The 12,669-nt window shown below is 37.1% G+C and overlaps 2 protein-coding genes across 6 annotated transcripts; both read left to right on the top strand.

The window, feature by feature from the left end:
• The first annotated feature begins 1,658 nt into the window (after positions 1–1,658).
• On the top strand, positions 1,659–3,629 carry LOC108280791 (apolipoprotein A-I-1). 2 transcript variants are annotated; one of them, XM_017496201.3, is made up of 4 exons: positions 1,659–1,791; positions 2,284–2,333; positions 2,424–2,568; positions 2,730–3,629. In XM_017496201.3, the coding sequence occupies exons 2-4, from the start codon at positions 2,291–2,293 to the stop codon at positions 3,322–3,324; spliced, it is 783 nt and encodes a 260-aa protein (XP_017351690.1). In that variant the 5' UTR covers positions 1,659–1,791; positions 2,284–2,290; the 3' UTR covers positions 3,325–3,629. The 2 variants fall into 2 exon arrangements, with proteins under 2 accessions (XP_017351690.1, XP_017351691.1); XM_017496202.1 differs by having other exon boundaries at positions 1,784–1,937.
• Positions 3,630–4,715: 1,086 nt separating this feature from the next.
• On the top strand, positions 4,716–12,479 carry LOC108280602 (T-box transcription factor TBX1). 4 transcript variants are annotated; one of them, XM_017495763.3, is made up of 8 exons: positions 4,716–5,196; positions 5,322–5,493; positions 6,629–6,730; positions 9,136–9,307; positions 9,395–9,550; positions 11,193–11,260; positions 11,536–11,685; positions 12,152–12,292. In XM_017495763.3, the coding sequence occupies exons 1-8, from the start codon at positions 5,187–5,189 to the stop codon at positions 12,171–12,173; spliced, it is 852 nt and encodes a 283-aa protein (XP_017351252.1). In that variant the 5' UTR covers positions 4,716–5,186; the 3' UTR covers positions 12,174–12,292. The 4 variants fall into 4 exon arrangements, with proteins under 4 accessions (XP_017351252.1, XP_017351251.1, XP_053529754.1 ...); XM_017495762.3 differs by having other exon boundaries at positions 4,723–5,196; positions 11,536–11,654; positions 12,152–12,479; XM_053673779.1 differs by lacking the exons at positions 4,716–5,196; positions 5,322–5,493 and adding an exon at positions 5,524–5,732 and having other exon boundaries at positions 11,536–11,654; positions 12,152–12,479.
• Positions 12,480–12,669: the final 190 nt, after the last annotated feature.

Raw genomic sequence — 12,669 nt, 5'->3', positions numbered from 1 at the left:
ATTATGAGATTTATTTTTTTATGATTTAAGCTTATTACCTAATATATTCTAAATCAGTTCAGTGTCATTTAAAACTAGTGATTAAACAATTAGGTACTGTAAACAAATGCACATACTATAATCACTGAAATATCACTTATATTACTGAATATTTTTGTTCAGCTCAAACAAATATTAAGACCACCATTCATTTCTGAGACATTAATAAAACTAAAGAATGATATGTTTTACATAAATCCACAAGAATCCACAAGAAAGCAATACTTATGGGGTTGACTACTTAGTCTATTAGGATAATAAAATCAACTAGAATAAATACTGATTGGTCTTTTGTAATAAATAGAAGGACATGGGATGAAATCCAAAAACATATATGTCAATAACTGACAACATAGTTGTATTTTTTCTTTAAATTTTCTAAATAAACAAATAAATAAATAATAACAACAACAATAACAATTATTATTATTTATTATTATTAGGCATGGTGACATAGTGGTTAGCACGTTTACCTGGGGGTTCGATTCCCACAGCCGATCTGTGTGCACAAGCTTGCATGTTATCCCTTTGATTTGGTGGTTTCCTCCGGGTACTCCGGTTCCTCTCCCAGTCCACACATATGTGTTGTAGGCTGATTGGCATCTCTAAATTGTCAATAATTTGTAAGTGTGTGTGATTATGCCCTGTGATGGGTCAGCACCCCATCCGTGGTGTCCCCCACCATGTGCCCTGAGTCCCCTGGAATAGGCTAAAGGCTTCCCATGACCATGTGTAGGATAAGCGTTACAGAAAATGGATGGATAATAATAATTATAATAATAACATCCATCATCCAACCATCTTCTATACCGCTAATCCTTCCTTCAGGGTCACGGGGAAATCTGGAGCCTATCCCAGGGAACATCGGGTACAAGGTGGGGTACACCCTGGACAGGGTGCCAATATAATAATAACAACAACAGAAAAATATATGGCAATCATATATCACACATCAATGTTATTTAAAAATCAATGTGTTTAAAACAGAAGCACTCCAATCCAAATTATGTGTGCTTTCAACTGTCAAATAGTATTATTTTGTTCATTGGTGCTAGTGAATCAGACATGCAACTTCATCAAAAGGACAGTAAATATGTTAATTTTTTCTGTAATAAGACACAAAAGACACAAAATGAAGCACTGCAGGCAACATCTTTTCCCATAATTGTCTGATTAGAGTACATTCTGCCAAATGGGTTTCTAGCCCATAGGTTCCAAACCCTGGTCCTGGAGTACCCCTTGTCCTGCACATTTTAGTGCTTTCCCTGCTTCCAAAACACCTTATTCAATTAATCAGCCCTTCTCGAATTGAAGTGGGTTTGATAGAGCAGAGAAAACACTAAAATGTGCACAGCAGGGGATTCTCTAGGACCTAGGTTGGAATCCTATGGTCTAGCCCAATATTACACAACATTTTCAGCATATTTATTTTACAGCATTGAGTTTATTGCACCGTGAAAGTACTCATTCCCTTTTGCTATCGACATCAAATATACATAAAAAGCTAGGTCACTGATGAGTTTAAGATTCGGACATGTCCTCAAAGCACTTTTTAGCCTCTACTGACCCCCCTACACTGGTGACCATTGTACCCAGCTCTTCAAACGGATCATTTGGGGCAGGAGGGTTGAGGTCCACCTACATGGAGGTACTTTCACAACCTCCATTCTGCTTCCTCCCCCTCACCAGGGCCCTATAAAATAGTCACCTCTGCTTTAAGTTCGCCAGTCTCTTCCAGACCACCATCAACAGGTAAGCTGAGGACAACATTTTGCTAGAGATCACGGGGAAGAGCATTGGTTGTTTTAAATAGGATGATTAAACTGTTAAATAGAGTTAAGTTGAACTGTTTTTGCAGAAAGATTAAATGCTCACGGGTCTTGAGGCTGTACCTTAGGGTGAATGCGAATAGCAATATAGAACCTTACTTATGTGATTTTAATAAGATCTTTATATCTTTGTGTAAGATCTTCATATCTCCATATTTATGTAAATGTAATGTGCATCAGTGTGCATATACCCTGTAAACATACATTATTTCATTGATAAGTATAGATTTGCATGGGAAATTAGATTAATTTAGGCATAATATTAATGATTAAGGCAGTTTCATGTCTTGCTTATGTATTCTATATTATGTATTTTCAGTTTTTGCCACTGTAGTTAATGAAATTACTTACAAAACTTAAAAAGAAAATAGGTTCCTCATACGTTTGACATTTTCTTTGGCTTGTCTTCTTGTAGATCCGTCATGAAGTTTGTGGCTCTGGCTCTAGCCGTTCTGCTGGCTGCAGGTAAACACTGTTTCTTAGCACATTACAATCTTTGCATACTGCTTACAAGCCAAATGAACAAGTAAATTCTTACACAAATTTATTGCCCAGGTTGCCAAGGTGATGTATATCAGGCTGATGCTCCAACTCAGTATGAGCACATCAGAGCTGGGGTGGTGACTTACCTAACCCAGCTTAAGGCGTCAGCACATAAAGCTATCAACAGTCTTGATGATGCTGAGTTCAAGGATTACAAGTAAGAGATAAAGCTTGAATGATAAATCATTCGGTAAACATTTGCCCTTGCTCAACACTCATCAGCTGCAGACATGTTATTCAGTATTTTCCATTTTGACCAAAAGTTATTTGACAGATAATTAACCTGTCATGTTTTTTCTTCTTCTCTTTCCTGCACAGGGCACGCCTCACTCAGGGCATAGACAAAATTGAGGAGTCCCTCAAGTCTGTTAGTGAGTCCCTTGCACCAGTACGTGAGGGGATCGGACCCCAGATTGTTGACTTCATTTTTAGTGCTCGTGAGGAGATTTCCAAAGATCTGGAGGAGCTGCGCAGGGAGCTTGAGCCTAAGTATGCGGAGCTGCGCGAGGTTGTGAAGAAGCATCTCGACGAATACCGTACATTATTGGAGCCCGCACTTAAGGAGTACTCTGAGCAGAACCAGAAGGTGGTGGATGAGTTCAAGGCCAAGTTTGAGCCTGTAGTCAAGGATCTGCAGGAGAAGGTCAAGGTTAATTTTGAAGAGACCAAGTCCAAGCTGACCCCCATTGTGGAAATCATTCGTGACAAGTTGACCAAGATCCTGGAGGACCTGAAGACCAAATATGGACCCCATGTCCAGGAGTACAGGGAGCAGATTGAAGTTGCCATTGAAAGTCTGCGTAAAAAGTATGAATCTGGGGAGCTGCAGGAGAAGCTCAAGAATTTAGGTGATGAGATCAAGCCCCACCTGCATGGTATCTACACCGCCATAGACAAGGCTTTCAAGGAGTAACCACTCTTGTGTACCTTATTTTTGCCCACAGTGAAATCTTAAAAGCTTCCATCTTAATTGCCCTAGATCCTGTTAACATCAATTGTCTCCTGGTCTCTTCAGGACCTCTCCACTTTCCATTCACCACATGGGCTGATGCAAAAACTGGAGTTTTCTTTCTGTCTATGTTCTGTCTTCCAGAATGCCATTCCTTTTAATCTACTGTAGTAAGCACATGCTAATGTAAACATTTTTGTGTAACATTCTTAAATGCTTTTGCTGTGCTAAAAGAATGGCTCAATAAAATACAAACTGTTTCATGTTAATTTCCTCATGCCTCATGTGTTGTATTTTAAAATGAGTTAGCTTTGCCTCCTACTCAATTATTATTACAATCACTCAATATGAACTACATCAGTTCAGTGGTGTTTAAAACTATTCATTAACAACTACATACAGTACGTAATGCACATGTACCACTGAAATATCACTTATTTTACTGACCATAATTAATTATTTAGACTCTGATGATAAAACTGATCAACTAAAGGTTTAAATATTTACACAAGCATCCACGAGAAAGCAACATTCATGGCATTGAGTAATCAGATAATTAGGATAATAAATCAACAAGAACTGACAAACCCTGCTTTTTTGTTAGTGGGCTGTTTCTATTAGTATTAGATGGATTAGTCAACCACACACATTCCCTCAGGCAGAGCCATGTCAACACTAACCCATAAACTTGCACCATGAACATTTTATTCAGCCTTCAATTTTTTGCTAAAGCCTCTTCAATTGATCATCACCTCCTTAAAAGCAGAAGGTCGCTGATGCTTAAATTTGCAATTAGAATAATGTAATTGTTTGGCATGTACATTTACATTTAGCAGATAATTTGATCAAAAGCAACGAATAAATGAGGTAGAATACAATCCATTCATTATCACAGATCCTTAACCTGTGAGTTGGCTTTGCAATAACTGCTATGCTCTTTTTAATCGTTTTAGTCACAGATATGTCACCACATATTAATTATGAGGGTGCCAATACAAGTCCCTGTGAATATATATATTTTTTACTACAGAAATGAAAACATATTCGAATGAGCTCATTAATATACTGTAAACCTATGATTTTAAATACAGCCAGCACTATTGTCAGAGCTGTTGTTATAGAAAATTAATCAAAACCTTCTGACCAATAAGATGACCAATTTCAGTAAACCTGTAGTACAACATCTGATGAATATTCATGTCCATTTTGAGTGAAATTGCACTTTAGCTTTTGATAACTGATGAAATTAGACAGTTCATGGTCATGGATTCTTGTATGACCATATGCAGGACATTATTACCTGATCCATTTTTTCAGCCTGACAGGTCCTTCAGGCAACCTAGAGGTCAGTTTATTTAGGACAATGCTAAGGGCAAAGTTCAGATCCATGGCATCAGAGAGCACCCTTGTTTCCTTGTTTTACATTTCCACCAGGGAGTCATGCTAAAAATGCAATTAGCTGTGTGTCGAGTGCTGCCAGTGGTTTTCAGGGACGGTTGATCAATTGGCACCAAGACTTATGTCTACAGATGGTGCCCTGTCTTCACTCAATATTCTAAGGCAATATATTTGTAATTAATCTGTATCTGATCTCTGGTATGTTGTCTCAAAGGAGAAGTATGACGTCAGTGAACGAGGTGTTGAATTAAGTTTGAATTAGCATTTCAGAGCATATAAAAGGCAGCCATCTGAGCTTGATTCAGCTTGGCTGGTTCGGTGCCACATACAGGCTCCCTCATTCTGAAGCAAATTCTAGCAAAATCTGGATTTCATTGGAAACACAAGAAGTAACCAGATTTGAAACTGTAGTCATTTACATAGAAGTCATGATGAATGGTAATTTGCTATCTACTTTGTCAATATTTTGATTAATACCAAAAGTCGTTGCTTGTTTTCGCTGTGTTAGACATATGTGCAATATGTTCCTATTTGATCACATCTTGTTTTATCTTCTTTCCTAGTCTCTAAACTCATGCAGACCTGTTCAATGGGCTCAACTTGCCTTCCAGAGGACACTGACCCATGTGCCAAAGCCCCTCAGGTCACAAGGATCAAAGTTCAGCTGGAAACATATAGGCTTTGGCAACAGTTTGACCAGCTTGGCACTGAGATGATAGTTACAAAAGCTGGGAGGTTGGAACAAACATTTAATTACAGGGAACTGCATGTACACGTACAACACTACAAATACTGTTTATAAAACATGATGTATTTGTGGGACAGTCTGGGAGAACTCATTTGATGTCGCTGTGGATGGATTTGTGTAAACAGTCAAAAAAGACAAGAAAATGGGTTCTGGCCAAAAGAGACCTCATATTTAAGAACGCATAAATACATTCCACTAAAATTATGTGGAAATGCTTTTTTTAAAAGTAAATCTTTTAATCTACTTTTTAAGATCACATTGAGTAAGGAGCCAGTTGGTACCACAAACACAGTGGTTAAAACAGCCAGCCTATCTATGAGTATATAAAATCTAGATAGAGAAATTCACATAATCCTAATCAATGCAGACTGTATTCCAATAGCGGCTGTCAAAATGTCCTTTATGTTTCTGCTCTGCAGTCGGAATGAAATCTTTAAATAGAGTTTTCTCCCTTTCAAATGATAGAAATTTACTTTGTGATTGAGGTGTATACAAAACAGGAAAATAGGAACTATATATAGTCAAAAATGTCAACAAAAAAAAAAGTCAAAGCCTGTTCCTTGTGTCAGGATGGAACTGGGGGAAAAAAGGATATAAGTATTCTCCTTCTTCAGCATTTAAACCTGTACAAAAAGACCTTAATCTACTTGAATTGGTTGCATTGGGATAATTCAAATAAATTTTAAGGGATATGATATCTGGCCTCATCAGTAAGTGTTGTTGAGTTCTTCACCCTATTTTTTTTATGGTGCTATGTTAATTGTATATGTTTGCTCAGACTGCTTGCTTGATGAAACATTTTATTCCAGGTCTCTCTTGAGAAAAGAGACGTTTAATCAGGTTAAATCTGACATTTACCTGATTAAATAAAGGTTTGCGGGGGGGGGGGGGGGGGGGGGGGGATATACTTTCTATGTGTTTACTACAGGACTGTGAGTTCATGGATCCTTCTGGTACCTTTAAGGTTTCTTTAGCTTGTCACCTTGAAGAAAGAACCCTAAAACATATGGTTTCCCTTCCATCAGAAGGGAATTAGCAGAAGCCATCACAAGAACACCTGAGGAACTATTAAGTAGGCAAGTGATTTCTAACATGAATATGCTCCTGTGTGTGTTCCAAAAGGAGGATGTTTCCTACATTTCAAGTGCACATTACAGACATGGACCCTGCAGCAGAGTACGTCCTCCTCATGGACTTCATTCCAGTGGATGACAAGAGATACAGGTACGAGATTCTCATAGATGATAATGTTCTTTCATTGTCTCTCTGGAGGAACACTTAACTGTTCTGTGTAGAACTATATACAACAGAGTCTCAGAAAGGGAACTCCTACATGAAGCTAAGAATTGTTAATTATCCAATGAGCTCTTCAAGAACCTTTTTTTAATAAGAGTGGTTTTGGAGTGATTGTTGGTCATGATGCTGGTAAAATAGGCAGCTTGGACATCTAACCTCTTGAGCCTAGCAGTAGTATGTATTGACAGCTGGACTTCCAATGGGTTTTATCAGTTCAACTTATATCTCTGTGTGTGATTCATCCTATAATGCCATTAAGATAATTAAAATCTGGAGGTAGGAACTGATGTGAATTTGTGTGAATTTCCTAGTGTTGGGTCTAAGTAGAGACCAAGTCCTTAACCAATTGAGTCCGAGCCAAGTCCAGAGAGTAATTAAACTGAAAAAAGATTTGAAATCGCAATTGTAAACTCAACACTGAGCTGTAAAATTAATATTTTAACCTTAACAAACAAATGGCAACATAAATGTAACAAAAAAATACCACTATTATATCTTGCCATTGCCATTTAATATTTTTATTTCATGTCATCAGCACCTCAACTAGTTTCCTATCAACAAACGATTTCAAAAAAAATGGATGTAGCGGTATATGTAGAACTTTTATTATATTACAAGTGTATGAAAATACAAATGAACCTGTTTCATTATTGTATCACACTATATTGTATCCGTTCGAGTTAATATTTCAATGATTTGAATCCTCGGCCCCACAGTTATATCGGCGGAGAGAGACAGAGTAGAGTTACATTTAGCAGCATGTCATAACAAGAAGCTTCATGCTTTATTACGGCTTTTAATCTGTCTATGAATGACAACAAACTCATTTCTGAACACAGCTCTGTTCTTGTATCTTTTTTTCCATTTAAATTCCTTAAATGAAAAAAAAAAAATCCCTGTCAGCAGGGTTTGTGATATTTACTACATTAAGAAGTACATTTAACATTTTACGTGAAATTCGAGACTGTAATCACCAAATGCTAATGTTTAGGGGTGGGCGATATGACTACAGTCTTATTTCACGATAACGATACGTTTTCACAGGTAGGTCTATCAGTAGTATTCAAGTAAGAAATACTATGGAAATTGAATAAAGCAATTAAATATAAAATAAAATAGGCCACTGTATGATATATACAGAGATTCTTATTAAATTTACTGAAGTTATTCAGACAAATGAGTGAGTGAGTGATTTTCTCTTTTGTTGTTTGATGAACATTAATGACACAGACAGCAGCAGGTTTATTAGACTGTGGTCATTAAGACCTAATGCAAAGATCCAATATACTGTATTAACACACCTCCAAATTTCCCTAACTATTTACATTCACTTAAGACATAACTGCCTATGTTGGCACTTTTTGAATTTTGACATGATGTGTGTGTATTTATTTGACCATCCAAGGGTAATAAGCTGCTAAAGAGAACTCAATTCGGTACTTGCACGATGAGGCGGTTTTCAAGTGTGTGTGCACAGAAAGCCCCCTGTTCAGGCAGGAAGAATTAATTTCTTGTTATCTTAAATTTATGTTGTTATTTCTTTTTTATCTTTCTTTTCATGTTACACATGACGCAGACTCGACTGTACTCAGAAAATTTTCTGATTCCAAAATTTCTGAGTCCGTGCCAAGTTAGAGTACAAATTTACCCAAGTGTGTGACAAGTCCGAGTTCGTTCATAATTGGACTCAAGTTCATACAAATGAGTGTAAAAGGTTTTTTAATGAAGACATTGAAATTTAATTTATCCCAACAAGTCATTTAATTTGTTAGTTTTCACATATGTTCCTTCATTATCACAAAAATGACCATGGTACAAGCATATGTTGAGATATTATTAGTGAAAAATTCTCTCTCTCTTCTGAATGTGATATAAATATTGTTGAATAACATTTTTAACTGCTTCCAGCCTCTTTTGAATCCTCTGAGCATCTTTTAGATTTTCTCAGCTGTATTTATCCAGAACTCTGATGTGTTATGTGAAAAGTGACTGTTATTAATCCCACTCCTGAAGGATTTCTGACCAGGATCCACAGAAAGTTTGACCTATCCTGCCTGCTCCCAGAGTTTATTATTTTGATTTGCACCTGCCCACAATATTTACTAATGAACTTAGTCCATTATATTTCCCAAACAATCAATTTTACTATCAACTGTATGATATCAGGATAATATTTTCCTGTTATTTCTATCTTATTACTAGACAATTCAAAGACCTGTATGACTGAACTCAACATATTGGGATAACCAATCTCTTGGAACAACTAATCATCAGGCTGGACTGAAAATAGTTCAATTGACATTGAGATGATATCGCGGTGTTTGTTTTTGCAGGTACGCCTTCCATAGCTCTTCATGGCTCATGGCGGGTCGTGGAGATGTTGCAATCCCAGGAAGGGTGCACTTTCACCCAGATTCGCCAGCATGCGGGTCGCAGTGGATGAAACAAACCGTCTCATTTGACCGTCTCAAACTTACCAACAACCTTCTGGATGATAACGGCCATGTAGGTTGCATACTAGAAATTCAAAACAACGTTGTGTGTATGTAAATGTGCATTAGCTAAGTGTACATATGAATTTGGATTGTGCAGATCATCCTGAACTCCATGCACCGGTATCAGCCCCGGCTGCATGTAGTGCTCGTGGACCAAAGTACGGACAGTCAACGCTCAGCTCATCGCAACTTCTGCACTTTTTCCTTCCCAGAAACACGATTCATCGCAGTCACCGCCTATCAGAACCACCGGGTAACTAAAAGCCCATTTAGTCCTTGTATTAATGTTTGCCTTGGCCGTGTAACAAATCTGAATAGGGCTTCGATGTAATTGATAGAGGCAGGAAATAAAATGCCTCACATCTCAGCCCTGTTGAATTCTCAAATCTGATTGGTGAGAAGGTGTTATTATTAAATTATACACTATCTGTATCAAACAGCTCTTGACAGTAGTGATGGCTGCAAAGCAAATTACAGATTTATATTAATGATGTTTCTGTAGTAACAGTTAATTCACTCGTGTAGCAACTGCGGCAAATAATTTAATTTAATCATGAGACTAATGATAAACAGATTAGAAAATATGTTGTTAGTTAACAAAGAAAATGCATAATTTTGGGTGAATACTGTAGATTTTACAGTAATTTACTTGCAATATCAATCAATATCATACATAGTATAAAATAACACAACACATTTTATTGATGCAGGATACAGCTGAGCTGAAGGGTCTTCCAATCAAGGCAGTTTGGTGGTACTGGGATTTGAACATGTGACCTTCTTATCAATGACTTGAAGCCATAAGCATTGAGCCACCACAGCTAGCTCAACTAGTATACAAAGTGTACTGGGTTATGTGTCATTTTATACAACATTACAAGATTTTATATCAGGGGTGGGCAATCTTATCCGGAAAGGGCCAGTGTGGGAAGCAGAAGCCACACCTTAATCTATTGAAAGCCAAGATCAACTGATTAAACAGGTGGAATCAGGTGTGCCTCCTGCATGGTTGGAATGAAAACCTGCATCCACACCGGCCCTTTCTAGATAAGATTGCCCACCCCTGTTTTATACAGTACTTTACTGTTAATATGTTTTAATTTGAACATGTTTACTGTAAATTTTACAGTACTTTACTGGCAACCAAAATTGCCAGTAAATTTTTTTAATTTACAGCAATTTTTTTACAGTGTTGATATGCTGAAGATTCCATAAAGACATTTATGGAAGGAGTCTCCAGTGTGAGTGCTTTATTAAACTAAAAACAGTAAGGGGTAAAGCCTCAGGACAAGCTATGACAAGCTGCATTATTAATGTGAGGGAAGAACTGCATATAACTGTTATAATGTAAGTGATAACAGGAACTATACATGTCACGCCGATGTTCCACACCATTAAATATAGCTATAAACAGATAGAAATACGATGTAACATTCTTTAATAGATCAAATTATTTAGTTGTGATATAAGAGGAATAAACCACATGCACTGTCATTGGTAGATCATCAAATGCATTCAAATAGTAAACCTTTTAAGTGAAATTAAGTGAAATGCAGTGTCAGGTACTTTCATAATCAATGATGGCTTTTACTTTTATGTGAGTCATTATATTTAAGTAGCAGTACTTTTATTGAGGAAGGTTTTGGGCAACTCTACTGCTTGGCCGGGATGGAGCAGGAAACATTGTTCATGGTACAAATGTAATATGGCCATGCATTTTTTTGCGAAAAACTGTACTTAACACTGTACACCTGTAATTGTCACCTTAGATGGATGGTAATATTCAGGTCTGAATGGGGCCTAACAAGTTTCTGACCACAAAAGACTAGGAAAGATTAGAAGCAAAAACATGTTTGTTTATTTTCTTCATTGGTGTATGGCTTTCTTCTCTTTAGATCACACAGCTGAAGATAGCCAGCAATCCTTTTGCTAAAGGCTTCCGCACTACAGATGCTAATAACTGGTAGGTCGTTTTCCCTCTGCAGAACGAAAAAACTCTCATGCTCATGTTTAAACTATTGTCAAGTTAATGTATTCCTCTTTCCTAATCCATAATTAACCTTTAATTGGTGAAATGTTGTAAATGTGTATATGCTTACTTATCTTTATTTCTGGTTATCTGTCATACCAGAGACTAATGCAGTTGAAACAGGTCAGAGCAAAGACCTAAAGCCTAGTCTGCAGTCACACAAGTTGCATTGTGATATAATCTAAAGTGGTACTGTGTTTCTTGGACAGGTCTGCAGAAGGGACCAAGTCTCACCTCTCTCATTCCTTTTCGCCCTTGCACCCTCAAGAGAGCACCCAGCACCCAGGCACTAAGAAGCAGAGGACAACAGAAAAACAGCATGTAAACCGTGAGGCCTGTCCATTTCTCCAGAGTTCCATGTGACTAAATCCTATTACAATAAGTGCAATATTAAATCTAATCATATATGGGAAGGTGTGATGCAGCCCAACATGAAGATAACTATGTTCTTAAAACAATATGTCCCAAAGTGTTTTATTCCTCATATACTACAACAATTTGCCAACAATTACATTTTTAAAATTAACAACAGAAAAATGTCATTTTAAAAAATCTGTTTATAGTTAAATTTAATGTTGTGACACAGCTGCAAAAAGTCAGTTCCTCTTATTACTTATATTATAAACCATCATTCCCTCACCAGCCTCTCTTTTCACTTTCTCTTGAAGTTAATAACATGTTGTCATGTTATATATATATATAAAAAAAAGAATAAGTAAAGCCTCTGTCCTGAAGACCCTCCCTTGTCAGAAAACATAGTGACTGTTAAAAAGAGCTGACAGTGGAGACTCCTTCCATAAATGCTAAATAAACTTTCATTCACAGAGGGAGCGGCCAGTACCACTGAGAGGAAGAAGAGGGGGAGACATGCTCATGTCCACACTGCTCCTATTGTCCCTCTGTTTAACTGTCAGTGGGAGGATGGTCTTCGGAGACCAGAAAGAAGCCACCTTGACTGAAGAAAAGTCAGTGTGTTTATGTTGAACTTACGTTTGACTGTTTTCTTGTAAAGCTGTCTTATAATCTCCTAATAGTGAATGATGTGTGTTAAGAGAAGTGTTTTGTTTGCCTGTATAACGCTATAAACTCTCCATCGCTTTCACGATTGTCTCTCACAATGACTTACAATAAACTGCTGGTATTTTCCTCTGAATCAATCAACATTGTGTTTTGTAACACATTTGTGAAGTATAACCAAATATCTAGCCTTTTATCTTACTTCATCAGACTAACATTTTAACATGCACGGTAGACCAAGTAAAGCGTAAATCATTTCCTCATTTTTTAACTTTATATATTAAGAGACATTTTTATTTTAGTTTATAGCAACCTAATCGATGAGC

This window comes from Ictalurus punctatus, chromosome 20, assembly GCF_001660625.3.
Source record: "Ictalurus punctatus breed USDA103 chromosome 20, Coco_2.0, whole genome shotgun sequence".
NCBI classification, from domain to species: domain Eukaryota; kingdom Metazoa; phylum Chordata; class Actinopteri; order Siluriformes; family Ictaluridae; genus Ictalurus; species Ictalurus punctatus.
This window is presented reverse-complemented; position numbering and strand designations above follow the sequence as displayed.